Source organism: Pygocentrus nattereri, chromosome 21, assembly GCF_015220715.1.
Source record: "Pygocentrus nattereri isolate fPygNat1 chromosome 21, fPygNat1.pri, whole genome shotgun sequence".
In the NCBI taxonomy this organism is placed as follows: Eukaryota; Metazoa; Chordata; class Actinopteri; order Characiformes; family Serrasalmidae; genus Pygocentrus; species Pygocentrus nattereri.
The window spans coordinates 25,267,549-25,285,618 of record NC_051231.1 but is presented as its reverse complement, the minus strand read 5'-3'; the positions used below and the strand labels follow the sequence as shown (position 1 = coordinate 25,285,618).

General features: G+C 40.7%; 1 protein-coding gene across 3 annotated transcripts in view; it reads left to right on the top strand.

Annotated features, from left to right (window-relative positions):
* The window catches only part of ptprga (protein tyrosine phosphatase receptor type Ga), a 438,997-nt gene that overhangs the window by 311,498 nt on the left and 109,429 nt on the right, over nt 1-18,070 (top strand). For all 3 annotated transcript variants that reach the window (XM_037532284.1, XM_017712211.2, XM_037532285.1), the window contains one exon: nt 11,966-12,061. In XM_037532284.1, coding sequence (XP_037388181.1) covers nt 11,966-12,061 — 96 coding nt within the window. The remainder of the gene's footprint in view (nt 1-11,965; nt 12,062-18,070) is intronic.

Genomic DNA, 18,070 nt, shown 5'->3' with positions numbered 1-18,070 from the left:
AAACATTCGTATATATGTGCGGCCCTGTGAGGGCATTTAGAATATTTATAATGATGATCCATTAACGTGTCACCAAGCAGCCTATATGATTAATTACATATGTGCATTACTGTCAAACCTCTTTTTTTTCATTCTTTATTCCATGGCTTCAATTATTGACCTGCTGAGAGACAGATGTATGAGATGATGTATGCTCGAATGGGTGTGCTGTTGAATAAAAAAGCTCTTTAGAGTTGCAACTCCCCCCCCCCCCACCCCCACCCCCCCGACCTTGACACCACTGATACATTAGCTGGGGCGCTTGATTGGTCGACTCGTTTATTACAGATGAAGATCATTGGTCACCATTACCGGCGTATTAGCATATGGGCCGCAGTGCCCTCCCCCGCTATGCAATTTAAATGCTCCCAGTCCTTGCATAATTAACATACGAGACCGAGTCGGGGGCTGATTTGAATGGTACATAGCCTGTGAGACAAATAGACTGGGCCCAACTCGCTCAAGCAGAACATGTTTTATGCAGGCCAAGCAATAATTACCTTTTTGTTTCCCCCTTCTCGGCTGAAATATCACAGATCATGTTGACTTGGCCTGCGGAAGTGGGCCCCCCCTTCCCATCCGGTCTCCTATTTGCATTTTAAAAAAGTGGCCGGTGATAAACGAGGGATCACGGGTTTCATAAATACTTTATCTTATGATTTTAAAGTTATGACCGCCTGGGGGCGAGCTGGCTTCGCTGTTGGCATGGTTTCCAGCTGTTTATGAATATGTATTCCTGAAAGGTAGCCCTTTGGCTCTTTTTATTTGTCTTTCCTCGTAAGCATCGGGAAGGGGAAAGAGGGGTTAAATCATTTACCAATATTTGACAATAGCGAAATAATAGAAACAGCCATAAAAGCATGCAAAGGACTTGCGGCACGTGTAAAAAGCCTAAACGAATTCATCAGAAAAGGCTAATTGGCCACGTTCGTATTGCTGAAATGGCGGATCTGTGTGTTTGCGATCCCCGCTGTCCGCTCCCCTGCGGCCTGGTGCAGGAAGCGGCTGATTCGGTTATAATTAGAGGGTCGAGGGCACTTCCTCGGCATGCTTTCATGTTGTCGAGAGCTGTTGAAGGCTTTTGTCTGGAGGCGTACCTTTGACGGGCGCTGGCCTTTGAGAAGATATCGGATGGAGGAAGGGCTAGGCTATTCTTAGCCATTAACCTTGACGCCGTCTGATGCGGTAGTGTAGGGCAGGGGACTGAGAGGACATTAGTTGTTCCGCAGGAGGGATTTGAGCGGCGGGGAGTCTGGCTTTAAAGTGTTTTCTCAGGCTTTGTGGTCTGACTCGGGCTCGATGGTAAGCGCGACTCCGTAAACAGTTCACTATCAGAGGATCATAATGTGCTGTACTTGTAGTATAGAAAATTTACATTACAGTATCCAGTGCATACCATAATGCATAATACAGTCTTCCAAAAATGGTACTAAAATAATAACTTTACAGGAGAAGGAAAATACATACTTTACTTTTAATGTAAGTCAATGGAACTAGGTTTTTTGTAATTTTGGGCCATTTCTTTTGGTCCAATGACTATGCAATTTACCCACAATAGGGCAACAAGTATTTTTAAACTGTGACAAAACTGAGGTTTTGTTCTCACAACAGCAAATTTTGTGCTTTGTGTGCTGGCATGCTGGTTAATCAGCATGACCATGCTGGGTGACCAGCTAAATCAACCCTAGACCGGCAATAGACCAGCATAAACAGCTTAAACCAGCATGGAATTCATGGTCATCCTGGTCTTTTCTTGTGTTTTCAGCAGGGATTGTAGCTGTCAATTTTCAATCAAAAAAAAGTTTAAATATTATGAAAACTAATGTTAATGCTAATATGTCAAATGCTGCTTAAGCTGAGATGCTACAAGTCTGATTTTTAGATGTCTAGGAAATTAAATTTTCAACTTTTAGCAACATAAATGGTCCTTTTTGTTTCAAAATAAAAAGGAAAATAAGGTGCTCTCTAGCTAACTATGTGTTGTGCTAGCTAGCCCTCAGGATAAATCAAATAAATTATATCTGCAAATTTCTTGAAAGTTTTTGTTTTGTTTTTACATTATTGCTGATGATAAATTGGCTACTTAAGCTGAGATGCTACAAGTCAGATGTTTAGATGTCTAGGAAATTAAATGATTGATATGTTTCTAGTTTGCAGTTTGTTCCGCTAGCTAGCCTTGTGGTTTTGGCTTTAATTGTAGCAGTCATTCAATGTTAATGTTAGCATATCAGCAAAAGCTTCTTCAGAGTTTCTTACTTTGTAGGGCAAGTTTAATCAGTGTATGTACCTGGCGGGCTGGCTAATGTCTTTCACTCTGAGGTTTTGTTGGACGCTGCTAAGACAACACAATTGTTGCTGTTATTTTTATTTTGTAGTAACTTAATGCTAATGCGAATTAGCCTATGAGCTGAGGTGCTATGAGGCTGATTTTTCACCTTTTAGGACCATTAATGGTGTCATTTTAGGTCATACACCTTTCTAGATCGCTAATCCTGGAGTTTTGTCTTGGTCTATGAATGCAGAGGACAGTGAGGGCAAGAAATAAGTGGTGCAGTACAAACTCAGCAGTGATCTTTTTGTTCTTTGGTGGCTTTCTCTGCGGTTGGTCCACTCTCCCTCTGTGCTGAGTGCCAGTGTGTTTTTTCCTCCCAAAATCAAATAGTAGGAACAAGTCAGTGATGTGCATGCCTGAGGCAGCGATGCCTGTTTTTCTTCCTCCTGCTTCATGTGAATAGAATTATGTTCTTGCATCAGCGTGAGACTCTAGATCAGTGTGTGTGATGTCCTCAGGCTCTGCCGGTTCTGTAGGTGGACCTCACCCACAGGTTATCTTTACAAAAACAACATGTCTGTACTCCAGTGCCTCTCTGAAGCTGTTGATCTCATATCAGGTGTACTTTATGGAATACAGCACATAAGATCCGTGCAGAGAGGAAGAGAGATGACTTCAGGTAAGAATGTTGGCTGTTTACAAAGTGTCTCCGAATGGAAGTCTGGATGTAATATTAGCTCTCACACCTGTACTAACCAGCTACTTTATTAGAAACATGTACCTTGTGCTTCCATTGCATTATAGGCCACTTTCTTAGGCTGTGTTCACACAGCAGGTAAAAGTGACCTAAATTCGACACCGAATCTGACATTTTCAATACCGATTGAGACGCTTTTATATCTGGTACTGAGGTACGATATGTATCTGACTCCACATTCATCATAATTTCATGCTGCTGAGACCTTATAAACATTGTTTCTGTACAAAAAAATAGATGAAACTTATCCAAAACCCCTCTGTGTTCGAAGAGATTTTGAAAGAAATGGCTGAACGCTGCTGTAGAATTTGAGGACACAAACCAAAGAAGTGAACGTTTTTTGTTTTTTTTTTAACGTAGAAATCAAACTTTTTTCTGGGTGGCGAGCCCAGCTGTCAGTGAGTGAAGCTTCATGATGGCTCCTGTGTTGCTGAAACTGATGAAACTGAAAGCTCCGGGAGCGGCTGGGGTTTGTTGGCAGTCATGATTGTTTACCTCTGGATGAGCAACGTGAAGCATTGTTCTTATGCCTATGCAGGTCAGTTTAGGAGCGTGACCAGTTCAGATTAATATTGCATACAGGTCACATTTAAAATATCCTGTGAACAACCAAACCAAAAAATCAGATTTGGTGAGAAAATCAGAGTTGGGCCAATTTTACCTGCTGTGTGGATGTAGCCTTAGAAACACCTAGCTTATAGGTACAATTACAGCACATCACAATTTGTCAGCCACTGTCCACCCTATATAGCACTGGTCAGTAGAGCAGATTGCTAAGTTGAGAGTAGCTCACCACTCAAAACTATCCAAGAGTGTCCCTGTGGTCAGAAACTGACCACTGAGAAGGTCTAGCAGTGGTTAACACACATTGCTCATCAGCAGATGGGTTACAGTCTCTGTCTGTACACCAGCAAAGTTGAGCAAAAGTAGGTGTTTCTTATTAATCCTGTATATTTATTTGGATCTGGATTTATCCAGATGGAATCTCATCCGATGCATTCCACACACAAAACTGTTTCAGTACTACAGTGGTTTGTGAATAAGTCATAGAGTCACTCCTTTGCACGCTGCTGTATTTACTGCAACTGTTTTGCTCATTTTCTCTCCATAGCTGGGTGACCACCTGTGTTATATCCATGTGCTTGACTCTGTATTTAGGGAATTGTAACTCTCATGTGATCCCGAGGTAGATGTATGTTAGAATGCTGAGTGTGAAGTGAGTTGTATCAGTAGATGTGTTGAAGGGGAAAAATAATATATATATATATATATATATTCAATATCTTCAACACGTCTATATGTTATTACATATCACATGTATATACAGTGTATATATATATATATATATATATATATATATATATATATATATTCCTAGGAGAAGGAAAAAAACATTCTTAATGTAGTTTTAATGTAAGTCGATGTAAAAATATTTTATCCCAAGTCATTCTCGGCTGTTTGTATTGATCTGTTCAACATGAAATTTTTGCAGCGTGAAGGGCTGTAACATTGGAGCTGGGGCAGGTTGCAAGTGTGAAGTGAGTGGGCATTCAGATACCCATGATTGTAGCAGGCAGGGGTCAACATACTGGCAGGCAGGAAAAGAGACACATCCGTAATCAAAAACCAAAGCGCTCCGCTGGAGTCAAAAACAGGAGAAACCAAATGCAATAAACAGGCTCAGAATCCGATATGGAATGCAGCTGGCCACACTGAGCATTCATGATGGAACCAACGGGGTATATAAGGGCATATATAAAGCAGTCTTAATGAGGCCAAAAGGAACTGCAGGTGTGTGGGAGAGGAGGGGAGTGGGCAGGAGCCAGGGAGCTAGGGAGAGTCAGTCTCATCAATAACGTAACATATATCGCTGCTGTCAGAACAAAACCTTGCCTCCAGATCTCCAAAGAAGAAGTATTTTTGGACCACTTCTGTTGGTCAAATCTTTATGAATATATATATATATATATATATATATATATATATATATATATATATATATATATACATACACATGTTTTATTTTTTGTTTAATTCTCTGTAGAGGATGTTAAAATATTTTCACTGATAAAATCGTCATTTTGCCGGGTATGTTTACATTTTTTTCATACAACTGTATGTAAGTATCTATATGTAATAACGTCCCATATATATACATATTGGAAAAAAATAAAACATGCCGTACAAAATGTGCCATAACTTTTGCACAGGACGCATTTCATTATGCATTATAATGTGCAGAAGTGTGTTCTATGTAGAGGATGTTTTCACTTATTTTTGTTAAAAAAAAAAAACAATAAAATATGTCTGGTGACCTGGGGTGCCCATACATGAGCTGTATTCATGTATGATAACTATGAGGACTAGTCTTATTACATGAAATAAGATATAATATTAATATATATAGGTACATATGTATGGTCCCATGTCCTAACAAGGTATTAAAACAGGTGTCAGCAGGCAATGTGCGTATCGAATGCGGTCAGTGTGTGATCTGTATGTTAGTGGAACTTGGGAGAAAAACAAACAAACACACACATATATACACACACACACACACACACACATATACACACATAACTCTGAGAACCTGTGAGTGACCTTTATGGTAAATGAGAGAGAACAAGCATACACACACAAACACACACACAGAGTGAGCTTAAAGAAAACTGCTTGCCTTCCTTAAAGCCCTCTGCATATTTACACAGGCCTTTGTGGCCAGTAAGGCAGAACGGGCCTTTTGTTCGTCTGTGAGTTCACACCGCAGTGTCAACACTCGCTCAGCTTTGTGTTTATGCGTGTTTATTTTGCTGTGAGTGTGTTATTGGGGATGAACGCTCTCATTCTCTCTTTCTTTCTCAGATTGAAATGGCTTTATTGTCGTGAATTGTAATTAAGTGTTGCCAGAGCAATGAAAGGAATGCCTAATACTAACAGTCATTAAGGATGCAGTGATTTCAATGCAGCACTGAAAAATCTCAGGAAATGTGTGGAAGAAACAGTGTAGTTAGGAATATATCACCTCTTCTGGGGTGTCTTCCTGTCATCTTCTGTTGAAATCTCAAGACATGCATCATGTCAGTGTCAGCAGATGATTGCTTAAAAAAAGATTCATGTCAGACAGATGTGAGATTTAACAGATGTTTCAAACTGATACTTCATGTGTTTATTGTGCTCTGGGACATCAGGGCATTTAGGTGATGCATTTTACACTGCAAAAAATAGTATCGTCAAGTGAAATGATCATAAGTCTAGATGAGATGGTTGTGCACTGATTATAAGATTATTTCGCTTATTTCTAGACATTTTATGCATTGTAGGTCATTTTATTAAGTAAATTATTTCACTATACTGGCACATTACTTAAAGCAAGAAAAATCTGCCAGTAATTTAACTGAATAAAATTACTTGAAACAAGTACCGAATGTTTGGAAATAAGTTAAATAATCTCAAAATAAGCTTTCAACAAATTTAGCAGGAGAAATACTGGATGTTTCAATGTAACGTGCCAAGCAGATTCAGACGCTCGCAGATGTAAAACAAAGGAGGCTTTACTGATAGAAGCACAATCCAAAGTGGTCGTCACAAAACAAGCATGGGCCAATTCTGGAAAGCACAAGAGAAACAAACACACAAACATAACACCAGGCGAAATGTCCAAAAAGGAAAAGGCAAAAACATAGTCGGGAAAACAGGCAAAAGGTCCAAAATCCGAATCGTACACCAGGGTGAATAATGCACAGGGCAGAGCAAAAAGGGCGAAGTCAAAAAACGAAAGGCAAAGGTCACACACGAGAAACACAATGGAAAGAACACTCAGTAGATCACGCAGTGGATACATTACTTTGCCAGGTCCCTATGCTAAAGCCCGGGCTATGAACTAAACTAGGTTTGTCATATGATCAAGAACACAGGTCATACACATTAGAATTCGGGAGAACGAGGGCGCTGATAGGAGCACAAAGTCACGTGAGGAGTCAGGTGACCTCCCGGAGAAATTAGTTTTGGCATTGATAGGCTGTGTGTAAGTCATATGATTGAGACGCACTGCTGCATTTGATCCACTTAGACCAGCGCAACACCCACAACGCCATCACGTCAGTGTCACTGCAGTGCTGAGAAATAATATCTAATCTGTGGTGGTCATGTGGGGTGATGGTCCTGACCATTAAAGAACAGGTTAAAAGGAGAATCATAAAGTATGCAAAGAAACAGACCATAGCGTGTAATTGTAGAAGCACAAAGTGCTCCTATATGAGAAGTGGAGCTGATTTATTTATATATATATATATATATATATATATATATATATATATATATATATATAATATAAAAAGCATAGTAAACCAGTGCAGCGTAGGGTCTGATTCTCTGGTCCACCTGGCATGATTCACACTGTCAGCGCTCAGCAGCTTTTAGTCACAGATGCATTAAAACCTTCAGCGACGCTGAATGTAATAGATGTAAAAGGAAAGAAAGGAAATGGTTGTTGTTTCTTTCTCTATTATCCTTCTTTCATCTTGCAGTTTCACAGTGCATGCTGTCTCTTTTTCATGGCTATGAGTAATGTCTGGACAACAATAGCTGTTTTTGTATTCGACATCCAGCGTCCACCTCTGTCTCTCTCTGTCTCATGGACAACACGTCACCGCTTGTCACTTTCCTTCTTGCCTGAATGCAAACAGACTTGTAATCCATCCGTACTGAAAGGTTAAGATATGGAGAGACATGCAGCCAGTTTTCTTTATGACATAGAGGGTGTCTGTGTGTGCACGTGTGTGCGTGTGTGTGTGTGTGTGTGTGTGTGTGTACGAGTACGTGTACGTGTACTCAGCTCAAGTATTACTGCCATTAATCATTGTCGCTGAGACACCGACCGTGGCATCCTTTACACACACACACACAGTGAAAGGCTCACACAAATAAATAAATTAATAAACAAACAAACAAACTGTTCTTACCTGGAACAGCAGGGGCTCGGGCTTTGTTCTTTTATTTCTTCTTACTTTTCTACTTTCTTTTCTCTCTCCCCGTCTTTCTCTTTTTTCTTTCTTTCTTTTCCTCTTGCACTTGTCTTTTTATCTGTATTTCTCTCTCATTTATCTCTCATTCTTTTTCTTTCGTCTTCCTCTTTCCCTTTTTTTCTTTCTTTCTTCTTGTCTTTTTTACCTTGTTAATCTGGCACTCACTCTGTCTCTCCCCTTCTCTCTTTCTTTTTCTCCCCTTTCCTCTCACTCTTTCACTCTCCCTCTCTCTCTCTTCATCCATCTCTTTTTCTCCTTTTCTCTCGTTCTTTCACTCTCCCTCTCTCTTCATCCATCTCTTTTTCTCTTTCTTTCTCTCTTCCTCTCTCTTCATCCATTTCAATTTCTCCCCCTCTTCTCTCCCCTCTCTCTCATGCTCTCTGTCTCTTCCCTTCTCTCCTTTTTTTCTCCCCTTTCCTCTCGGTCTCTTTCCTTTCGGTCGCTCTCCCTCTCTCTCTTCATCCATCTCTATTTCTCCCTATTCTCTCTATTTACTTGTCTTTTATTTGTCTCACTTTCTCTCCCTCTCTCACCCTTTTCTATTTGTCTCTCCTTATTAGTCTCTGCCCTTTTTTTCCCATTCTCTCTTTTCTTTTTCTCTTTCTTTCTTAGCTGCCCATTTAATTGGCTTTATGGTTTCCAGTCACGGTGAAATACTAATTTAAATACTGCTACTTAACAGTAAGAGTGAAAATAAACTCCCACTTATATTCATACATATAGGTACATGTGGTCATGCACATCTACGTACTCACTCTCTCTTTCTCTCTCTCTCTCTCTCTCTCTCTCTCCCTCTCTGTCTCTCTCTCTCTCTCTCTCTCTCTCTCTCTCTCTCTCCCTCTCTGTCTCTCTCTCTCTCTCTCTCTCTCTTTCTCTCTCTCTCTCTCTCTCTTTCTCTCTCTCCCTCTCTCTCTCTCTCTCTCTTTCTCTCTCTCTCTCTCTCTCTCTCTCCCTCTCTGTCTCTCTCTCTCTCTCTCTCTCTCTCTCTCTCTCTCTCTCTCTCTCTCTCTCTCTCCCCCTCTCTCTCTCTCTCTCCCCCCCTCCCATTCTGTCTCTCTCTGTCTCTGATCTGATTAAGATGGAGGTCCATTGGTTTTGATTATGTGCACTATGTTGAGCATTTTTCCTTCCCTAAACACATTATATGAGGTAAAGGTGCTCTATCTTGCTTGTTTATTCGATCTTGGGCCTGCAAATGGGAAACACGGTACATCCCTAATTCGCAGATAGAGCTGTGTGTGTGTGTGTGTGTGTGTGTGTGTGCGTGTGTGCGTGTGCGCGTGCGTGCGCGTGCATGTGTATGCATGTGAAATTGAGCGAGGGGCTGAATGAGCATGCCAGTAGTGACTCTACATGAAACATTGCCATGACAACTGACTGATGGAGCTGTTCTGATTGGTCGCGCCATAGGACGCTCATGATGGGATAAGATGCAGAAGGCAGCAGTGATGTGAAACATAGTGACCAGGACAACCTTACATGGAAAAACTGGACTTATAAAATTCTCTCGCATCAAAATCAACCTCCACCTACTGCCTTCTGCTGGAGTGGTGACTTCCTTAGTGCCTCTGCAGCCTTAGAGCCTTTCCTTCCACTTCTCTGCTCTTAGCTGACAGACTGCCTTCTCTCTCTCTCTCTCTCTCTCTCTCTCACTCTCTCTCTCTCTCTCTCTCTCTCTCTCTGTGAGAGCCCAAGTCTGAGCCGCTGTTTCGCTGTCTTCTTCATGAAATCCTGGCTTTCTTGGGCCACAGCGCAGATCACTATCTGCCAGGACTCAGCTTGTTGATTTTTCTGTGAGGTTTTTCCAAGAGCACCATTGACAGGGGGCAGTAACATACTGCTGCTGCCAATTTGGATGGAGCTGGAGGTCTGGAGTTTCTCTGGGTTTTATTGGCTCTGATCAACCGCCAGATATCCCATCAGCACAAAGAGAAGGACAGACGCCCAAGCCTCGGGTGCCAACTCTTAACACAGCCAGACCAACATCTTTAACTTGGTCGCACCATTAGACACATAAGGTTAATAGAGTGTAGCTTGGACATTTCAGAGCAGGAGTTTAGCTCCTTAAACACCACTGACCTATTGGCAGGTTCACTCTGCATTTTCTCACACTCATGACTGCATTTATTACATATTCATTGCTGAATGATTTATAGTATTTAGTGAAAAATAAGATGAGTGACTGAATATTAAGAGTAGAGTTTAAGAGGCTAACCAGCGTTGGTGTAACTTTTTGTTTTCAATGGTGATTTGTGGTGTGACCTGGTGTAACCTAGGTGGACAAGTAGCTTTAGCTGTAGACATTGGCCACCCCTGTCCCTCGACTGAGTCCTGTAGGGGTGAGACTGATCTTGTCTTTAGGCCAAATGAGTCTCCTGTGGTCTGGGAGGTCTCCTGAGACCAGCAATCTGGAGACCACTTAACTGTGCAAATAATGCTTTAAGCATGCAAATGGTTCTATATAGAACTCGTGGTTCTATATGGAACAATTTACAACTCATGGTTCTATATGGAAGCATTTATAGCACATTCTCCAGCAGTTTGAAGAACCATTTAACCATGCTAAGAATGCATGTAAATGGTTATGTATAGAACCATTTACAATACATGGTTCTCTATATAACCATTGGAACTCATGGTTCTATACTTAACCATTTACAATACATTCACATTTGAACATGCAAAGAATGCTTTAAGCATGCAACCATGAGTTCTATATAGAACTATTGCCTTTATTAAAGCCTGTTTTTTTAAGAGAAGCTCCTGTACAAAACTAAAAAAGTTTAGTTGGCAAACTTCTTGATTGTTTTAACACATTTGTGGTAAGGGGGAATTTTTTATGAATTAGATTTGCCCCAATCAACTACATTAAAAGGGGAATTCAACTGATTTTTCTTAATTTCTCCGTTCATTTTGATGCAAACTGTCATGATTGGCCCCTCTCAGTCTTCCATGTGCGTTTGTTTATATGTGCATGTGCTTCTTTGTTTTGTTTCCTCCCGGTTCTGCCCCCTTGTTTCTTGACTCCGCCCTTCATTGTTCCCACCTGTTTTCCACCTGTGTCTTGTGAACCCTCGTCATCCCTGTTTGTATTTGAGCCCTGTGTTCTCCCTAGTCTAGTGCTGGTCTTTGATTTGATTTGTTTGAAGTATTGTTTGATTTGTTTGTGCTGTTTGATGTTTGAGGTGTATGTATTGCTTGGATTTCTGTGTTTTATTATGTCTGTCCCTCCTGCTCTCCATGTTGGCTCTCTGAGCCTGGACCATTTCGACCCTGATTCTGAATTTGCCCATAATAAATCTCGCTTTTCTCAGCATATGCGTCCGCCTCTAAGTTATTCAAAGTTGTTGAATGTAAAATGGGCCATTGCAAAGCAGCCTACCAACTCTTACACAGTAGTGGTGTCTGGGAAGGGGGGGTGGTTGGGAAGTCTACAACACAAATATAGCTGTTTTATGTAATATCCAGAATGATTATGAAACCGGTTCCCCTCCCTGCATCATGTTTTAAGGATACATTTTCCGGCAAGCTTTTTTCACCGAACTGTTGTAAATCAATGTCTCAGGCATCAGACACTGTATTTGTAATGCTTCTGTGTAATAGCTCTCTGTGAGGTGGCTTTCAGAGGCTTTACATGCTTTCGACACCCTATCACTACCACTGTGAACAAGTCTGACTCTCCCTGTAACGAAGCATTTCACATCAAACCTCTCTGAACGACTGTTTACATTAAAAAAGCTTCATTATGCATTGCAATTCATTTATCCCTTTTTAAAAATATCAGTGGAGTTCATTAAAAAAGAAATGTAATATAGTGCTAATATGACTGTCTCTCCCTCTCTCTCTCTCTCTCTCTCTCTCTCTCTGTCACAGATGCAGATCTACATGTATAACTCAGATGATTTTGACAGCCTTAACGCAGCCATCAGGGAGAAGCGAGTAATCGCTGCCATGGCCGTCTTCTTTCAGGTGAGAGCTATTCTCTCATGCATGCTTTGAAATTTTTCACCCTTTGATTTGTGTGTGTGTGTGTGTGTGTGAGAGAGAGAGGGGAGGTGGTGTAGGGGGGGCAAGGTGATAGATAGGTTTTGTCATTGTGCACAGGCAGGATCAAAACTTCATTAGGTGTCACTGTTTGTGTCATTAACCTCCCCACAAGCACTGATAAACACACACTCACTCTGTCTTTGTCTCTTTGTCCTTCTGACTATAATCAAAGTAGACACTCTGAGAGCTTCTCTTAGAGCTACTCTACTACACAGAGTAATAATAAACCCTCACACTTCAAAAACATCCTCACAGCATGAGTGTGCGTGTGTGTGTGTGTGTGTGTGTGTGTGTGTGTGTGTGTGTGTGTGTGTGTGTCTGTGTGTGTGTGTGTGTACACCCTGGCTGTACTACCCTAAAGAGTTGGTATTCAAAAGTGCCAATAGTGTCTGTCTGTAAACAATAACTAAGAAAGGTTTAACTATGAACTCAGAGAGAGAGATAAAGAAAGACAGTCAAAGAGACAAACAGAGAGGTAGAGAGTGAGACAGACAAAGAGACAGAGTCAAATGAAGAAATACAGTCAGAGAGAGGACAGAGGGAGAGACAGAGACAAAGTGCAAGAGGGAAAGACAGATAGACAAAGAGAGACAGTTGAGAAAAGGGGAGAGACATAAAGAGACAGACACAGAGGGGCTTAGAAAGACAAAGAGGGAGACTTAGAGACAGAGGCATAGAAAGACAGACAGATAGATAGAGAGAGATAGGGAGAGACATAGAGACTGAGAGAAACAGAGACATATACAAAAAGGAGAGAGAGACAGAAAGGGAGAGACAGAGAGATGACGAGAGAAAGAGGCAGATAGAGAGAGATAAGTAGAGATATAGAGACTGAGAGAGACTGACAGAGAAAGAGAGACATAGAAAAATGAAGGGAGATCTCTCGAAGATGTCGAGAGAGAGAAACATATACAGAGAAAGTGAGAGAAACAGCTGGAGAGAGACAGAGACGTAGGGAGAGAGATATAGAGAAAAGCAGAGAGAGACAGGAGAGAGTGAGGTGAAATTAAAGGCAAGGCAGCGTGCCTCATACAGTCGTGTGCAAAAGTCTGAGACACACTGAGTCTACACAGTTACTGTTTTATTGCTGAATTTAACATTTTGGAAAAAATACCTAAAGTGTAATCTGTGCAAAAGTTGCAGCACATTTAAATGTCATGTTTTTGTCCCCCAGCATTTTTTCCTCTCAACAGATAAACAGAGATTATGCACTAAAATGTGCAGAAAATGTTGAGGCCATATTAAACTTCCCTGTAGAGGACGTGTTAACTCACTTTCACTAAGAAAGTGACCAAACCTTATCGTTTGACCAGGGGTGCCCAAACCTTTGCATACAGCTGTGTGTAAGGGAAACATGGGAGCATTTAAAGTACTTGTAGATACACAGTTTTTCCCACAATGTTGGCACTGTGGAAACATAAAGCTACTAAGATGTTGGCAGTCTGTGTTGTCTTGACCCTCGGCCCTCTGCAAATGTTACACACCACTCCTCAGGGGGAAAGGTTTGCACACCCCTGGTCTAGACTTAGCTGTCCTTTACATTACCGGAACATATCAGGAACAAATGGATCAACAGAACTGACTTATTATACTTGTAATAAAATCTTGTTACACTGAAGCTAAGACTATTTCTCCTGCTGTGGAGTCATCATTTCAGACAAGCGAGGTGCTACAAGATTTTGCAGGGTGTTGCGATGGCGCTGTTATTTGCAAGATGTTTGCAGTCGCTCAGGAGTGAGTTGGCGCTAGTCTGACGAAACTTGTTTTGTTTCTGTTTGGGAGAACAGAGCATTGTGTGAGAAGACGTACTTGGAGGTTTGTGGGTTTTAGAGCGTCGAGCCGAAGTGCTAAGTCTGTCTGCGGTGTGCGTGTGTATGTATTTGAGAGAAATCTTGCCGGATCAATGGAGAAATGTCTGTGTTTTTCAGGGCCCACTGCTGTAGAAGCACGTGGAATAGTGATGGTAGCGAGCAAAGAAAGGATGGACCACCTCCGACCGTATAACTCGGATCAGCCCCCCAGATGCACACACAAACAGACGCACACTCTCCACAGCTTTCTCTTCTTTTGCTCTCTTTCTTTCCCTTACTGCACGCCACCAGTCGATTTGTTCAGCAGCGAGAACGTTAGCGGTGGATTTGTTGGGCTTTCGACATCCTGACTTTGAGAACACAACAGAGAACGATACGATCGATATGTGAAAAGACTACAGACGTTCCTGCACAATGAACACGCTTTGTGATTTTCTGAGTTAGCCAGCATCTCTCTCTGCGCGGGTTCATTGTTTACATGTTTCTGTCGCGATCCTCTCCTCTAGTGCTGCCGTGGCTGTGTAGTTCATGTTGTGTTTGTCATTGTCTTAATCCATCTGGCTCCGTGACTCTCCCTTTTGCATTTGTCATCGATTATCTAATATCTCTGATTGTTCAGCAGGCATCGCATTAGCCGTCTTTGTTTACAGTCCCGCCTCCTCATCTGTCCGCCTCTGATGGAAATGGATAGCTGATGCAACTTCAGCCGCTAAGCTTTTATTCATTTATTTACTAGCCTTATGCCCTGCGACTCTCACACCAGCCTCATTTGGATGTTGAAGTGGTCGTATCTTGGAAACCCTAAATATTTTTGAAATAAAAGCCTTTGCTGTACCATGTAAACACCGAACATTTCAAAATGTACCGTTCACTCCCCAGTTCATTTCTTTTTTTTCCATTTTTTATTCTGCCTACAGTAGTTTAGCCCCACTAAACGTAGACGTTATAAGGATTGTTTCAGCCTGGACAGAAAACAAGATCTTCTGTAGTCTTTTAAATGGTTTGGCGTGATTTTTTTAATTAGATTTTATGGCCAGTCCTGATTTCTTTACAGCCAAATCAGCCTGTTTTTGGGCAAATGTGCAATAGCCTTTGCTCTTTTTATCCTGAGATCAGACTGTGTGGGACAAATGCATCAGCACCCTTCCAGTACTTTTGATTAGCCACTGTCACAATATGCATAAAATTATTTGCTCAAAACTGTCATTTTATGCTTGGAACATAAAAAAAATCTGTTAAATTATATAAATCAGATAAAGAGCTGAAGAGTAAAATAAGAGGAAAGTGGCTATTTATGCATGAGTCATGCATAATTATATGACATTTTAGTAACAGCACTGTAAGTTTAAATTAATTGACTCTACTTTAAAATCATACAAATCCATTGCCTTGAAACAAATTAAGCTATTGAACAGGTTTGACATTAAATAGTTTCAACCGAGCTGGCACTACTTTTTCAAGTCATGTTAACTCTAATTTATTAGGTCAACCTGTCATTTAATTGCACTTTGCTGCAAACATTCATCTGGGTATAATGCATTGGAATCTACTGTGAAACAACACCATCATTCATTTAAATGGGTTGTTTCACACAGTAATGAAAAAATGACTGCACATTATGTGGATCATACAGTCTGAACTGGTTCTTTATACAGTAATGAAGTAATGGACAGGCCCCATTTATGAGGACTCAAATGGCTTCAGGCATTTTTGCCATTATGTTTACAAACTGCTTTGGGCCTTGAATTCACCACCTGATGAGTTTGTGACCTCAGGCTGAACTGCTGAACACAAAGCACCATCATGGTCAGAATAACAAAAACTAGGGGTGGGCAGTATGGCAGAAAATATTAAATCATGATACTTCATGACATTTTTTTATCCGATATTTATCATGATATTTAGTTTTTCTTTTCTTTAATAAGTTGTAACGTGTAGAGCCACATAAAAAATTAGGGTATGCACCCGAACTCCTAGCCCAGACGAAACCATGTGAAGACCCTCTCTGCTTTTTTTGTAGGAGAGGGGCAGAAAGCTTGTACTGTAATGTACTGTAATCATGTTAATAATAATAATAATAATAATTAAACTACAACTACAGTGATTCTTATTTACAATTCATTTAAATAGGCCTAATTATGCTCACTTTGGAGTGAAACGTAAACATGCAGTCAGGTGAAACGAATCAGGGGCAGAGGCACTAAACAAGGGAGCTGGACCATAAACACCAAAACAAAGAAAACAAGTGGACTATCAAAAGGTAAACAAAAAGCACATGGGGGAATGGGAGGAGCCAAGTGTTACACAGTGTAGTTTGTTTTGTCTGTGTAGGATGTGTTTTGTCTGTGTAGGATGAAATGTTCATGAGATCAAATGCATATTTATAACAGAAATCTTTTGCTTCAGATCTGTATTCGATCGATCTTTCCTTCCTCACCCTGCTTCTCTGAGGACCAAAGCAGCAGTGGATTGTGTTGGATATATTTTTATTACATTTTTGCCTGATTGGCATTGGCATTAAAATATTATTCTTAATGAAGCAGAACTTCTGTTAAAGCCTTTCAGCTGCACTGCGGTTCATCTGCAAGCTCTCTTTAGAAATGTAGCAGCTTTATGAGAACAGCTCTGAAAATCCAGATATTTTATGCTTTTGATACATTTCATCAAGGTTACTATCTTTATTTATGCACAATGCTACAAATGAGCCTTGCTTGTTTTCACCCTTCTGTAGTATTTCATGCTCTTTAGTTACTTTTTGTGTTGTTGGGATCCGTGCGATGAAGCAAAAGCCTTGAAGTAGGGGTTTAAAAAAAAAGGAAAAGAAATTGGAGAAAAAGTTAATTTATTTTAGCCTGTGAGAAGAAATCCAGGTGTTTGTGGGCAGCAGATGGCCTCTGACATCAGCAAGAGGAGCTTTCATATCGAGAGAGATGGGCTTTGACATCAGAGAGATGGGCTTGTTTGTTGTATAATGTGCATCTTGACCTACTCAGCGGCAATTAAGGTTATGCAGTGCGGAGAATGCATTTGGCTAGCAAAAGGCCGTAAACATGTTCTTCCTCATCTCTCTCCTTCTTTTCCTCTTGCTTTTTTGCTCTCTAGCCCTTCTCCTGTTCTTTTTGTCCATCCTTCATGCTTTCCTCCTGTCTCACTTTCTACTTCTGATTTAAACCATTTGCATTTTCTAAAGGACCCATATTGTAACGTGATAGAACGAGGCAGACATGTTCAAATAAAAGAAACAAATGAGGCTTTATTATTTGGTTCATTTTTTGGGAGTTGTCAGAAAAGAGGCAAAAGGCAAAGGTCAAATCCAAATAAACAGGTAGAAAAACGTAACACAAATCTAATCAGGCAGACCAAATCCAGACAAAAACAAAGAAACGGGTTTGACGGGTCTGGAGTCAGTTGAGGCAGCTTCCTGATATGTCACGTGTTCACCCAGAGGGTTCTGGGAAATTGAGTCCACCTTAGAGTCAGGGCTGGAGGGATGTATGACACATATCCTGTATTTTTCTCACATTTTATCTTCTTCCTTGAGGGCCATTAATGTGTCAAAAACAGTTATAATTCATTTTTGCATGACTGTTTTCTGACCTCTCTTTATGTCTTAAATTAGACAGGCTTTTTTACTATGCCTTTAAGACTAATCTCTGTTCTGATTGGTTGTCCTGTATTGGGTCTCATTTACAAAGTCTAGGCTGAAACACTCCTTATGTCTTCAGTGTGAATAGGTGGGGCAAAAGTGCTGCAGGCTGAATAGGCTCGGTCTTCTATAGTGTTATTTTTATTTTACCCTTCAAATACCTACAATCACAGCATTCATCGAAACTGAAACTAAAAATAAGTTCAAATAAAACTAAAGCTATTCTAAGAAAATAAAAACAACACTAACTCCATTCATGCACTCTTAAAACATCTGGAGTTATGAGGCTATGAAGAGAAACATTTCTGACTCTCACTGTCTGTAATTGGTGAATTTGTGTGTCCATCTGGATTTTGTGTGAAGCTGACCAATGATTAACATGAACTAACTAAAGACGTCCATTCAGCATCAGAGAAATGTGTGAAATTTTGTGCAAAGCATTTACAGCTGCTGAAGTTTCTGACGCTGTTTTGG